The sequence below is a fragment of the Electrona antarctica genome (genome assembly GCF_951216825.1).
Source record: "Electrona antarctica genome assembly, chromosome: 11".
Classification (NCBI taxonomy): domain Eukaryota; kingdom Metazoa; phylum Chordata; class Actinopteri; order Myctophiformes; family Myctophidae; genus Electrona; species Electrona antarctica.
In genome coordinates, this window is record NC_136792.1 from 53,980,873 (window position 1) to 53,994,015 (window position 13,143).

General features: G+C 43.7%; 1 protein-coding gene across 1 annotated transcript in view; it reads left to right on the plus strand.

Annotated features, from left to right (window-relative positions):
• man2a1 (mannosidase, alpha, class 2A, member 1) overlaps positions 1-13,143 on the plus strand; it is a 56,877-nt gene that overhangs the window by 13,088 nt on the left and 30,646 nt on the right. Inside the window, exons 7-12 of the mRNA XM_079514689.1 lie at positions 6-179; positions 1,464-1,549; positions 2,091-2,191; positions 5,965-6,142; positions 8,012-8,268; positions 10,001-10,195. Of these exons, the coding sequence (XP_079370815.1) occupies positions 6-179; positions 1,464-1,549; positions 2,091-2,191; positions 5,965-6,142; positions 8,012-8,268; positions 10,001-10,195 (991 nt within the window). The remainder of the gene's footprint in view (positions 1-5; positions 180-1,463; positions 1,550-2,090; positions 2,192-5,964; positions 6,143-8,011; positions 8,269-10,000; positions 10,196-13,143) is intronic.

Consider the following 13,143-nt stretch of genomic DNA (forward strand, 5'->3'; position numbering starts at 1 on the left):
CACAGGAGTCAAACCCACAACAGGCTGGGCAGTGGACCCCTTTGGCCACTCCCCCTCTATGGCATACTTCCTGAAGAAGGCGGGGCTTAGCAACATGCTGATCCAGAGAGTGCACTACTCCATCAAGAAGCACTTTGCCGCGCAGAAGACCCTGGAGTTCTACTGGAGACAGAACTGGGGTACGTGCGTCCCGAGTGTTTCTCCCGTGGTCGGAGGAGAGTTGTGTCTGTCGTATCCGCGGCTGTGGCTTAGGAGGTAGAGCAGGTCGTCCAGTGATCCATGGGTCGGCGGTTCGAATCCCGGCTCCTCCTGTCCACATGTCGAGGTGTCCTTGGGCAAGACACTGAACCCTACATTGCCTCCAATGAGTCGGTCAGTGTGAGCTTGCCACCATTGGTGCGTGAATGTGGGAAGTGAGGACGCTGGCGTCGACTATTCGCCGCTTCACCTCCAAATGTATGAATGAATGAATTGTAAACTTGGAAAAGTGCTATAAAAATGCAATTCATTACGTGTGTCCGAGTGTTTCTCCAGTGGTTGGGAGGCAGGGACGTGCAGAGAGCGTTAGAGAGGCAGGGGCTGAAATCCCGTAAGAGGGCACTTTTGGACAAAAATAGCAGATCTACAAGCTCTCAACGCGTCGCAGTGCGACGCGTTGAGAGCTTGTAGATCAGCTATTTTCGGGGCGCAACCCTCTCCGCACTCCTTAGCTATAGTGGAGATGCGGTGTAACTTTGGGGAAAAAAAGCAATTAGCCCTTCACTAAGTCCCTCCCCAACCCATCCTTGTCCAATAGGCACGCTAGCAGCGAAGAAAGCTTGACCTGCATAGCAACCGTTGCTAAACTATTTGGATTAGCATTGGACAATCGCTTTTTGGGGTGGGATTTAGTGAAGGGCTAATTCTTCTGAACGCTGACTTCCAGCATGGCATGGAAAGGAGTGGCATTTGCATTTCTTTCACCATGTAGTAAACGCCGCATTTGTGGTCTGGAAAGGCCATGTTGTTTTACAGACAGGTAAAAGGGCAGGGGTGTCTATTAGGGCATTCACTTCTAGGCATTTTTACTAGTTGACTAGTTGCCTAGTTTACTAGTCGACTAGTTGTTTAACTACCTATTATTATTTATTTTTTTATAAATATGTGTACATTTAAAAACTGTGTACATTGGTGACTATAACTATAATCTACCTGATCTTGAGGCCTACAAAATATATATATAAAAAAAAAAGAATCTTATCAACTAGTCAACTAGTACCAACAAGGTCGACTAGTGGATTTACTAGTCGACTAGTAAACTAGTCGACTAGTTGCTTAATGCCCTAGTGTCTATGGGTGCACGTCCCTGGTCGGAGGAGTTGTGTCTGTCTTGTCCATGTTGAAATGTGGACGTAAAGTAAAATGCTCTGTCTGTCTGTCTGTCTGTCTGTCTGTCTGTCTGTCATGGCCGTCCCATTCCACAGATCCGTCCTCTGGCACGGACATCTTGTGTCACATGATGCCCTTCTACAGCTACGACGTCCCTCATACATGTGGACCTGACCCCAAGGTATGTCTGTCTGTCTGTCTGTCTGTCTCTGGGTCTGTCTCTGGGTCTGTCTGTCTGTCTGTCTGTCTGTGTCTGTCCGTGCATCTTTCTGTATATCTGAGGGAGAGCGATCGATCAGAAAGACGGAGAGAGAGGGGAGTGAGGCCGCTATGCCCATATATTGGCAGTTTGGCATGCCCATACCCTCTATGTATGGCATGGGCTAGAGCAGGGGTTCTCAACCCGTGGGTCGCCAAATTATTTTGCAGGGTCCCCAAATATATTTATTTTTTGCAACTGAATGGAAAATGGAAATGAAGAGTTTACATATAGTACACATAGTACATACACCTTCCCTATCTGGTTTCAGTATTTATTTATGGCGTATTGTCTCTATTATTAAGGTTATTGTTGCAGTCAATTTGTATTGGGGGTCGGGAGGGGGCGGGGGTCCCGAGACATTGCCAACGCATTTCCGGGGGTCCCCGGCCAAAAACGTTGAGAACCCCTGGGCTAGAGGGTATAGAGTTGTAATAATAATAATAATAATAATTGTCCACAGATCTGCTGTCAGTTTGACTTCAAGCGACTTCCCGGGGGGCGGATCAGTTGCCCGTGGAGAATCCCTCCTCAGCCAATCACAGAGGCTAATGTCCAGGAGAGGTAGGCCATACTCAGCCAATCACAGACGCTAATGTCCAGGAGAGGTAGACCATACTCTATGCAATCTGGGAACCCATCGACCAATTCCTGTGGCCCTTTTGTTCCGCCCTCAGCCCCTCCTCTTCCTGAAGGGCACTCACTGTATGTTTTCACGTTCTGAATGCCCCTGCCGGCAGATTCAGTAGTGCAGCGCGTATGCTTAATCTTTCCACACTAACTACCAAAGGCGCCATATGTAGGCGGCATACAAACTCAGAGCAACGACGTTGTCCAATTGTCTTTCCAACTTTGGCCAGTGCTCTGGCTAGGCAACGATCTACTTTACCACCTTCACATAATCACATAATCAATGAATGTTTGCCAATTAGACAAATTAGTTCTGTAAGCAGCGCACATGCGCAAGCAGGTTTGCAAGGTACTGTATATAAAAGAAGGTAAGGACATTGTCGCTCCCCTATGTTGCGTCATGGTGCATCCTCGGCGTCCTTGCTGTGACCCAAAGTACGTCACCATTTTGCAGAACAGGTTTACAAGCTAAGAACCCGTCACGACTCGGCGCGCTGTCAGCATGTAGATCTGTTCTTTTTGACGAACACATGCAGTCGGAGGCCCCTCCCCTTTTTAGCTCTCTTCGAAAGTCACTCAACGTTATGCCCTTAGAGTATATATTAATAGAGACGGCACCCGGAGGAAACCCTGAGGCGAAATGGACATAGTGGCCGAATTTGTCATTGCAGCCCGAGCCAGCGCTGGTCCGTTGACTATCATTGCGCACGTTCATGTTATTGGGCCCATGACACGTGAACGAATGTTTCATACGTGAACGCGCGCAAACGGCGCAATGATAGTCAACGGCACAGCGCGTTCATGTTATCGGGGCAATCCATCCCAGAATGCACTCTGTTCCTACCCGGAAGGAGGAGTGAAATCGCCTCATGTGCTTTTGAGCAACTTAATGCAAGTGGATGGGAGGAGAAATCCGGTGCCGTCTCTATTGATATATATACACACTCTAAGGTTATACCGTTTAGCAGTCCTACAAGTTACTCACTCACACATACTTTTTTTTTGCTACACAGTCTCACAGGACAGGAGTCCTGCAACTTATATTTCCATTGAGATCCAAAAACATGAGCAAACAGAGTGGGCGTGTGCGAGAGAGGGAAGGGAAAGAGAGGGCCTAGAGTGCAGATAGAGGGAAGGGCAAGAGAGGGCCTAGAGTGCAGATAGAGGGAAGGGAAAGTGTTTATATTGCGACAACTCGCTGTGCCGGTAAAATGAAGGGCTGTCAAAATCCCATATTATAATCTGTGATGAACACATGACTGTTGGACATATTTAAGATAAGGGAAGGATCGAAGACCAATTGTTGCATATAAAATGCAGAAGGGACAATTAATGATTTACTAATGATAAAAAGGACTGTATAATACTGTATTACTTCGATAACAGAGCTGAAACTATAGAACTATAAAAATACTTTTAAAAAGTAATCAGAGTACAAATAAATACTCAGCACCACAAATCTAGGCAGAGAGCCTCTAACAATTGGCAAAAATGGTTAGGCTATTCAACTTTTTAGATGATAAAGTTAAGAATTAGCTTTAACAGGAATACTTTTAAGAGAATTATCAATATCCAAATGTTACCTTAAGCAGGGAATACTCTTTAGAAAAATACCTTTAACTAACCAATAGGAAAAATGAGTCCACCAGAAAGAAGTGAGTCCAGTCAGAGCAGATATGGTTTTGCTGATTCATTTTCAGTTCGGAGAGAATAGAACAGATCCCACATACAGCCAAATTACAAAATGTCTCTCTGCCGTCTCCAAAATGGAGACGGTATATATATAATTTTAATCAGATAGAATACGCTACACAGAGCAACGTGTCAAACAACCAAAGGATGATTCACTGTCACTTCCTATAAAAACCAGGAAGCATAATGTATGGGATATGTAGTTAATCATGTAAATGTAGTTCATAATTCAAAGTTAATGCCAACCAGCTAACGTAACTAGGAGACAACTTGTCTGCTCTGGCAAAGCACCAAGGCCGAATAACAGGGTGTTTTCCACAGAAAGGCAGACACTCGGGAAACAACAATTCTTTCTTACTCGCTGACTGGGGGAGAGTGAGATTTAATACTATCTGTTTTACGCTGGGGCAGAAATGAGATGTAACTTAGTGGGATACAGGGCATGAAAAATACATGGTCATTGGGAACATGGAAACTTCCATCCACAAAATAACAGATCTACAATACTTCAAAATTATCCATCAATGACCTGTCACGATAGGCAGAAGATAGAACCCAAATGCAAGAAGCCACAAGCAGGAGAGTTCAAATGAACGTATTTATTAATTCAAACTAAAGTACAGCTTACAAAAATACGTTTGCAAGCAGAAAAACAGGAAAGTACAAAGCTAAACTGATTCAAACACAAAAACAGGGATGCCCAAAATGAAAACAGTTCAAAAGGTCCAAAAAGCAAACCTTACAAAAGGCACAAGCAGTAAAGTCCAAAATCTCTCAGAGGCACAAGAAGAACAAGGAACATCACAGGAACAGAAAGTATGTACTGGCAGTGTGTGTGTGTGTGTGTGTGGAATGAGTCCAGTCTTATAGGGAGCAGGATGATTGGAGAAATGTCCTCAGGTGTGAAAGGGGCATGGCACTGTTGGGTTAATGAGGGAGTGTGAGCAGGTGTGTGGCAAGGACTGAGAGATGGAATGGAATGTGGGAGTGGCTGACATGGAAACATGGTCTGTAGGGAGACAGACCATGACAGTCCAATAACAACAAAACATTGGCAACAAAAGTGCTAACGTTAGAGCAACATTAGTGTTCGCTTTCTTATAAAGTGCTTTTACATCATTCCGATTGCTTCTGCTACTACACTCGACTGGACTTTGCAGGTTGCAGATCCGCTCCAGAACCGATACGGAAGCGGTCTTTGCGCGTGCTCGCGACCCACGCGTGTGTGTGCGCAAATTACCGGGTACAGTAGGCGGCCTCTCATGTAGCTTGCAGTCACCGATGAAGACACAGAACGTAGAAACATATGGACATAGATGATCGGCTGTGGTGACCCTTGATGGGAATTAGCCAAAGACGACAGGCAAGCAGGCAGGTAGTCAGGCAGGCAGGGAGGCAGGCTGGCTGACGGGCAGACAAATAAACAGACGGACGGATGGACATGTGACGCGTTGTAAGCTTGCAGATCTGCTTTTTTATGTATGCACAATTACTAGGCATGTAACGATATATCGTATATCGCGATATATCGATTTATTAAAAATAAAAATCAATTTAAAAAAAAAATATATATATATATTTTTTAGGGGGGGCTAGTGTGTGATATGAAATGTGAGCTGTAATCATATTCCATCATATTCACATGCTTTTGGAGAGAAATGAGACAGACTCCATGCAGTCACTTTCAGTAGTAGAGGCCTGCAGAGGGGAGCTGTACATTGCAATTATGTTTAAGAATTGTGAGAAAAGCTTGGGGGGGAAGATAAATCATAAAAAAAGTTTTTTTGGTAATTTGTCTGGAAAATAATTGTGTTGAAAATATCGTGAAAAATCGTATCGTGATACGTATCGTATCGTGAGTTGAGTGTATCGTTACATGCTTAACAATTACACATCTTTCAACATGGAAACGATTATGACGATTGTGACAACATGATGGTTATGTCATAATTGTGATCAGATGGTTATGTCATAAAAGTTCCCCAATGATGTGACTTAATTCCCTCTCCCGTCAGAGTCCACCTGCTGCTGGATCAGTACCGCAAGAAGTCCAAGCTGTTCCGCTCCACCGTGGTTATGGCCCCGCTGGGAGACGACTTCCGCTACAGCGAGTCCACCGAGTGGGACCAGCAGTTCAACAACTACCAGAAGCTGTTCGACTACATGAACTCCCATCCTGAACTGCATGTTAAAGTATGGGAACGTCCTCCGACCGTCTGTCTGTCTGTGTCTGTGTTTGTGCTTCTCTCTCTCTCTTATCTGATCTCTTGGGATATCCAAATTTAACCAATCGGGAGGGAGAACTCATACTAGGGCATTCAAATATTCGACTATTTGACTATCAAAACGCTATTTGACTTGTCGTTGTGTAGTTACCTTGCTTACCTTGATGCAACTTTGATGCAACTCCAAATGTGGATCAAATAAAAATAAATATAGGCTCCAGTGATTAGAAATTGATAATTCAAAATATTATCCTCATTGACTTACATTGTAAGTCTTACAATGTTTGACTTACACTATTTTAGTACGTAAACTAACACATCACCAAAACTCATACTGTTTTATTTTATTTTTTCTGAAGTGAGTGGTACTGTGCTGTGCTGTGCTGTGCTGTGCTGTGCTGTGCTGTGCTGTGCTGTGCTGTACAAGCTCTCCTCCCTGGCCTACAAGCTCTCCTCCCTGGCCTGTGTGTGTGTGTGTGTGTGTGTGTGTGTGTGTGTGTGTGTGTGTGTGTGTGTGTGTGTGTGTGTGTGTGTGTGTGTGTGTGTGTGTGTGTGTGTGTGTGTGTGTGTGTGTGTGTGTGTGTGTGTGTGTGTGTGTGTGTGTGTGTGTGTGTACACTGTTGTTATTGTGGCAGAGTTAAAACAAATACAAGGTTACACAATCCGTCTAGGTACAAAGGCCACATGCCTGCTAACAGATGTACAAACATGTTTTGCCCTCTGAACTGCAGGGGCCTGGCCACGATTGGTCCACTATGCCACTGGTTCTTAAAGTAGGGTGCAGGAGGGACCCCCCAGGGCTCTTTGAGGGGTTACATGGGTCCCCAACGAAATAATTGATAGTCAGGTTTTTGATGAATTGAACAAGGTGGACCCTCTTGTAAACAAGTGTAATGCTTTATTGGGTCGTCCACTCACAGTTAACAGTCTTTGTATTGAGTGAGTTGTACTTGAAATGTACTGGAATTCTGCAAACTGTTAATAAATATTTCAATCAATCAATCAATCAATCAGGTATAGGGATGGAGCTCGTTAATTTTGATTGATAACGAGCACCTTATCGATCAGGCTTATCGAGCCAGGTTCTTATCGAGCCCACTATCGAGCATTTTCTATTATTTTGTGGAAAGACAGAAGACAATAAATTCTGAACAGAACCAGTATCTTTTACTAGGGCCTTCAAATACAGTACTTTACTAACAGACCGAAGGCCATTGACCTTTTTACCAATAAAATAATATTAAAGAAACTGTTAACTGGTTGATATGTGTACCGTCACTTTTAACGCGTAATTTTGTTTACCCGGACAGCGCTGGTTGGCAGGTATGAATACACTTTTAGACCGACATGTTTGTGCCAGCATGGATGATTACATTTATTTCTTGATCGCCTTTTGTTTTGATTGTTTAAACATGACGTCATGGGCCGTTATGCTCAATAACAGGCTTGGTAAGCCCAAAGCTTATTGATAACCGGTACTCAATAAGCTTGTTATCGGATTTTTCCGGGTATCGGTTATCAAGCTCCATCCCTAGTCAGGCACCAAATGGACCCTACAAAGGTGTCAAAGGGAATCAAATGGACTCGTATGGAAAAATTGTTTTACGTTGCTTTTTTTTTGCTTTTTAGAGATAGGTTTACAATTATGAAAAGATTCAGGCTATATATGATTTAGAGTTTAGCATGATTTATACGTTAGTCGTGCGTCAAGTGGTGTCCACTGAAAATAGCTTTTCTAAAACTGCCACTATTCCGCCAAACGAGTTTCGGCCGCCAAATATTGGGTGCATCCCTACTAATTTCATTCTGTGTGTGTTTGTTGTGTCGTTGGCTTTAGGCCCAGTTTGGAACCATCTCGGACTACTTTGCTGCATTGAGGCGCCAGGCAGCGGGGTCATCGCACCAGGCAGCAGCGGGGTCATCATCGCGCCCAGCGGGCAGTCCCAGCGCCGGTGGTGGCGGCGGGATAGAGCTGCCGGTGCTGAGCGGGGACTTCTTCACCTACGCTGACCGGGACGACCACTACTGGAGCGGATACTTCACCTCCAGACCGTTTTACAAGAGACTGGACCGAATGCTGGAAGCACACCTGAGGTCAGTGAGGGGGCTGGGACGTTTACAATCAATCAGTCAATCAACTTTATAGGTTTACACTCAGGGTCCATTAAAACAGACAACATAAAACACTACATACAAAACAGAACACCCCTATACCATAAAAAAACATCAGTTTTTACAATAAACAATCATACCAGTCCTTCCAAAAAGCAGACCGATACCTAGTTATACTGAGGCTGGGGTTAGACGGCTAAGTTGCTATTTAAGTTGACATTTAATTGTCACACAAATTATTGAAATTAACGATTAATTGTTTGTTTTTTTATTGAACATTGGAATGTTTCAATTTGTATTTCCATTTGCCTTTTATGACAAATAACTTAAATATACAAAGAAATCACTGACTGAATGTTTTTCTTTCCAAAAATTATCTTGAATAATTGCGATCAGATTGCTTCCTCGAAACGACCTAAAGTATATTTTATTTTATTTAATTAATTTATAAAACTTAATTTGCCACTCTCCAGGGTGACTTAAAAAGGGACTTCAAAAGTGTGAAATCAAAGTAAATGGCACAGTCCCTACCTACAACCTTCTTCTTCTTCTTCTTAAAATGACAGAAAAATAATTTTTTTATGAGTTATCTTCCCCCTCAAGCTTTTTTATATTTTTTATATAACTGCATTGCAAAAGTAGCATTACTTTTGACAGTGCACCTTCCTTGATGTATTAATGAGCATCAACGACCATCACCTGGGCACAGTGACAGACACACACAGCCCCCCCTACTAAAGTGACTGCATGGAGTCTGTCTCATTTCTGTAAAATGACTTAATTTCTGTGCAACAACTGTAAACATGCTTTCTTGTTTAGAACCTAGCTCGAGTTAACATGTAAAAAAAAAGCTTTCTTTGATGGCATCTTAGGATATATGTAGACCTATTTGACAGTGCAGAAACATAATTGCCTTCCTTGATGTATTATTGAGCATCAATGACCATCACCTGGGCACAGTCACACACAGCAATTTACAATTTACAATTTAGGCATTTAGCAGACGCTCTTAATCCAGAGCGATTTACATTAAGCAAGAACAAAAAGCATGTGAATACATCACATATATAAAAAGCATTTATCAAGAAACATGCGTAAGCTAAGAACGTAGCTAGAACATATCTATATAATGACACTGTACATATAAACTATACATATCTACTATACTATGCTGTACATATATACTATGAAGTGCTATGACTACATACAATGCAATTATTGTGCTGTCTACATAACATGCTATAAGTCTGTATCTAAGTCTAAAAAGTGCTGTCTAAGGGGGTAGGGTAAGTGCTATGGGCCATGGTGGAGTCTGAAAAGGTGGGTTTTTCAGACTACGGCGGAAGATTGGGAGTGATGCTGCAGTTCTGACTCCCCTCTGACTCCCCTCTACAGTGCTCTAGTACTGAAAGTGACTACATGGAGTCTGTCTCTTTTCTCTCTTCATTTCTTTCTTCTATTTTTTTAATAAATTAATATAATATATTAATAATATATATCGCCAGGATTAATATTGGTATATCGATATATGATATATCGTTACATGCCTAGTAGTAGTAGTAGTATCAGAATTATTAAATTGGTCTTCATTAAATGGGTATGGGCAATTGGGCACTATGCATTTAGATAAATAATAGGTACTTGTCTCTCTATCTCTCTCTCTCTCTCACCATCTCTCTCTCTCTCTCTCTTCAACACGTGGTCTCTCGTCCAGGGCAGCAGAGATCCTGTACAGCCTGACGCTCGCTCACATCAGGCACCTGGGCGGCGGTAACCACGGCGACGGTTACCCGGCAGCCGACGGCTACCGGTTGCTAACGGAGGCTAGGCGTAACCTGGGTCTGTTCCAGCATCACGATGCCGTCACCGGCACCGCCAAGGACTGGGTGGTGATCGACTACGGTACCAGGTGACTTACGCCGTTTCTTCCTTGAAGAATATTTGGAACCCATTTTTCGACATTTAGCCCATATTCAATAATGTTTGGACACGTTCTGTGTGCCCTTGTACAGTATAGGCCTGATCTATTTCTACAATGTACAATTTAGGCATTTAGCAGACGCTCTTAATCCAGAGCGCCTTACATTAAGCAAGAACAAAAAAGCATTGGCAATACATCACATACATAAAAGTAGTTATCATGAATCATGTGTAAGCTAAGAACGCAACAGTGGAATATCTATATAATGGAACTATGCATGTATAATTTATAGTGCTATGTCTACATAAAAATGCTATAAGTCTACATAAAATACTATCTAAGTGTCGGGGCTAGGGCAAGTGCTACGGGCCATGATGGAGTCTGAAGAGGTGGGTTTTCAGACTACGGTGGAAGATTGGGAGTGAGGCTGCAGTTCTGATTGCAATGGGAAGTGCATTCCATAGTTTTGGAGCCAGAAGCTAAGAGAGTGAGAAGAGTTTGGGACGTGCGGAGTGTATTTAGTAACGGTACTTCCAGCTTCCCTGCGTTGGCTGATCTGAGTGTGCGTTCTACAACCGCTCCAGGGTCCCAGCAGGCATTCCAGGATGGCCACCTGGCCATAGATCAAGATAGCAAATGGGTTATTTACGTTGCCCCAGGTTGAAGTGTCAATAATGTGGAGACAGAATGTCTATGTGGCTTACTTACACCTTCTAGGGTGTCAACTGGCCGAGCCCACTCCTCCACCACGCATGTGTGTATCTTGAGTAAACCTAATATAATAGTCAAACTGAAGTTACTCGTGTTGTTTTTGGCAGCAAATTTTGATTTTAGATTTAGTCATAGTCTCTTGAATAGTTTTCATTTAGTTGTAGTCACATTTTAGTCACCTGGACTGTTTTAATATTAGTCTAGTTTTAGTCTACTAAATATCATACGATTGTAGTCGACTAAATCTACAGTTGATTCAGTCGAACGAAATGTACTGTATTTTGGTGGGCCTTGATGCCGTCGTAATGAAAATAGCCGATCTACAAGCTCACAACGCGTTGCAGCGTCGTGAGCTTGTAGATCGGCTATTTTCAGCATGCAACTAATTGTAAAATGGCTTATACTGGATCTCTTGTCCACTAGTCCCTTCCTAACATTTTTGTCTAGTTTTTTATTTGTTGATGAAATTGTCAGTATATTTTAGAGTTTTACTCCTCATGGCTTAGTTTTCATTCAGTTTCCGTTTAGTTTTCTGTCAGTGGAAAAAGGTAGTCGACGAACATTTAGTTTTAGTCGACGGAATCAACACTGGTGTCAATCTCCGAAGGCCGTTAGTCCAGATAGGAGGTGGGGAGCCTCTGCTGCTTTATGTACATCAAATACACCGTCCTTATCCCCCCAGGATGTTAGACATGTCGATGTCTAGCTTCATCCTTATTGCCCTCGTTCATGGCCTTCCCTGAGTCATGTTGGACATGTCGATGTCTAGCTTCATCCTTATTGCCCTCGGTCATGTCCTTCCCAGAGTCATGTTAGACATGTCGATGTCTAGCTTCATCCTTATTGCCCTCGGTCATGGCCTTCCCAGAGTCATGTTAGACATGTCGATGTCTAGCTTCATCCTTATTGCCCTCGGTCATGGCCTTCCCAGAGTCATGTTAGACATGTCGATGTCTAGCTTCATCCTTATTGCCCTCGGTCATTGCCTTCCCTGAGTCATGTTAGACATGTCGATGTCTAGCTTCATCCTTATTACCCTCGGTCATGGCCTTCCCTGAGTCATGTTAGACATGTCGATGTCTAGCTTCATCCTTATTGCCCTCGGTCATGGCCTTCCCAGAGTCATGTTAGACATGTCGATGTCTAGCTTCATCCTTATTGCCCTCGGTCATGGCCTTCCCAGAGTCATGTTAGACATGTCTATGTCTAGCTTCATCCTTATTGCCCTCGGTCATGGCCTTCCCTGAGTCATGTTAGACATGTCGATGTCTAGCTTCATCCTTATTGCCCTCGGTCATGGCCTTCCCAGAGTCATGTTAGACATGTCGATGTCTAGCTTCATCCTTATTGCCCTCGGTCATGGCCTTCCCAGAGTCATGTTGGACATGTCGATGTCTAGCTTCATCCTTATTGCCCTCGGTCATGTCCTTCCCAGAGTCATGTTGGACATGTCGATGTCTAGCTTCATCCTTATTGCCCTCGGTCATGGCCTTCCCAGAGTCATGTTAGACATGTCGATGTCTAGCTTCATCCTTATTGCCCTCGGTCATGGCCTTCCCAGAGTCATGTTAGACATGTCTATGTCTAGCTTCATCCTTATTGCCCTCGGTCATGGCCTTCCCTGAGTCATGTTAGACATGTCGATGTCTAGCTTCATCCTTATTGCCCTCGGTCATGGCCTTCCCAGAGTCATGTTAGACATGTCGATGTCTAGCTTCATCCTTATTGCCCTCGGTCATGGCCTTCCCAGAGTCATGTTGGACATGTCGATGTCTAGCTTCATCCTTATTGCCCTCGGTCATGTCCTTCCCAGAGTCATGTTGGACATGTCGATGTCTAGCTTCATCCTTATTGCCCTCGGTCATGGCCTTCCCAGAGTCATGTTAGACATGTCGATGTCTTCATCCTTATTGCCCTCGGTCATGGCCTTCCCAGAGTCATGTTAGACATGTCGATGTCTAGCTTCATCCTTATTGCCCTCGGTCATGGCCTTCCCAGAGTCATGTTGGACATGTCGATGTCTAGCAGCGGTGGCCGAACGGATAGCGGCGCGGTCTAGATACCGGAAGGTTCCCAGTTCGAACCAGCCGTCCGACACGTTAAAATTACCACCGCTGAAATGCCCTTGAACAAGGCATCAACCACTACGATGAAATGTGTTCTATGAGCAGGGCCTGGCTGGAAACAAGTTCTTGAGCTTAGCCCAGATACCCTGGGTAAATATA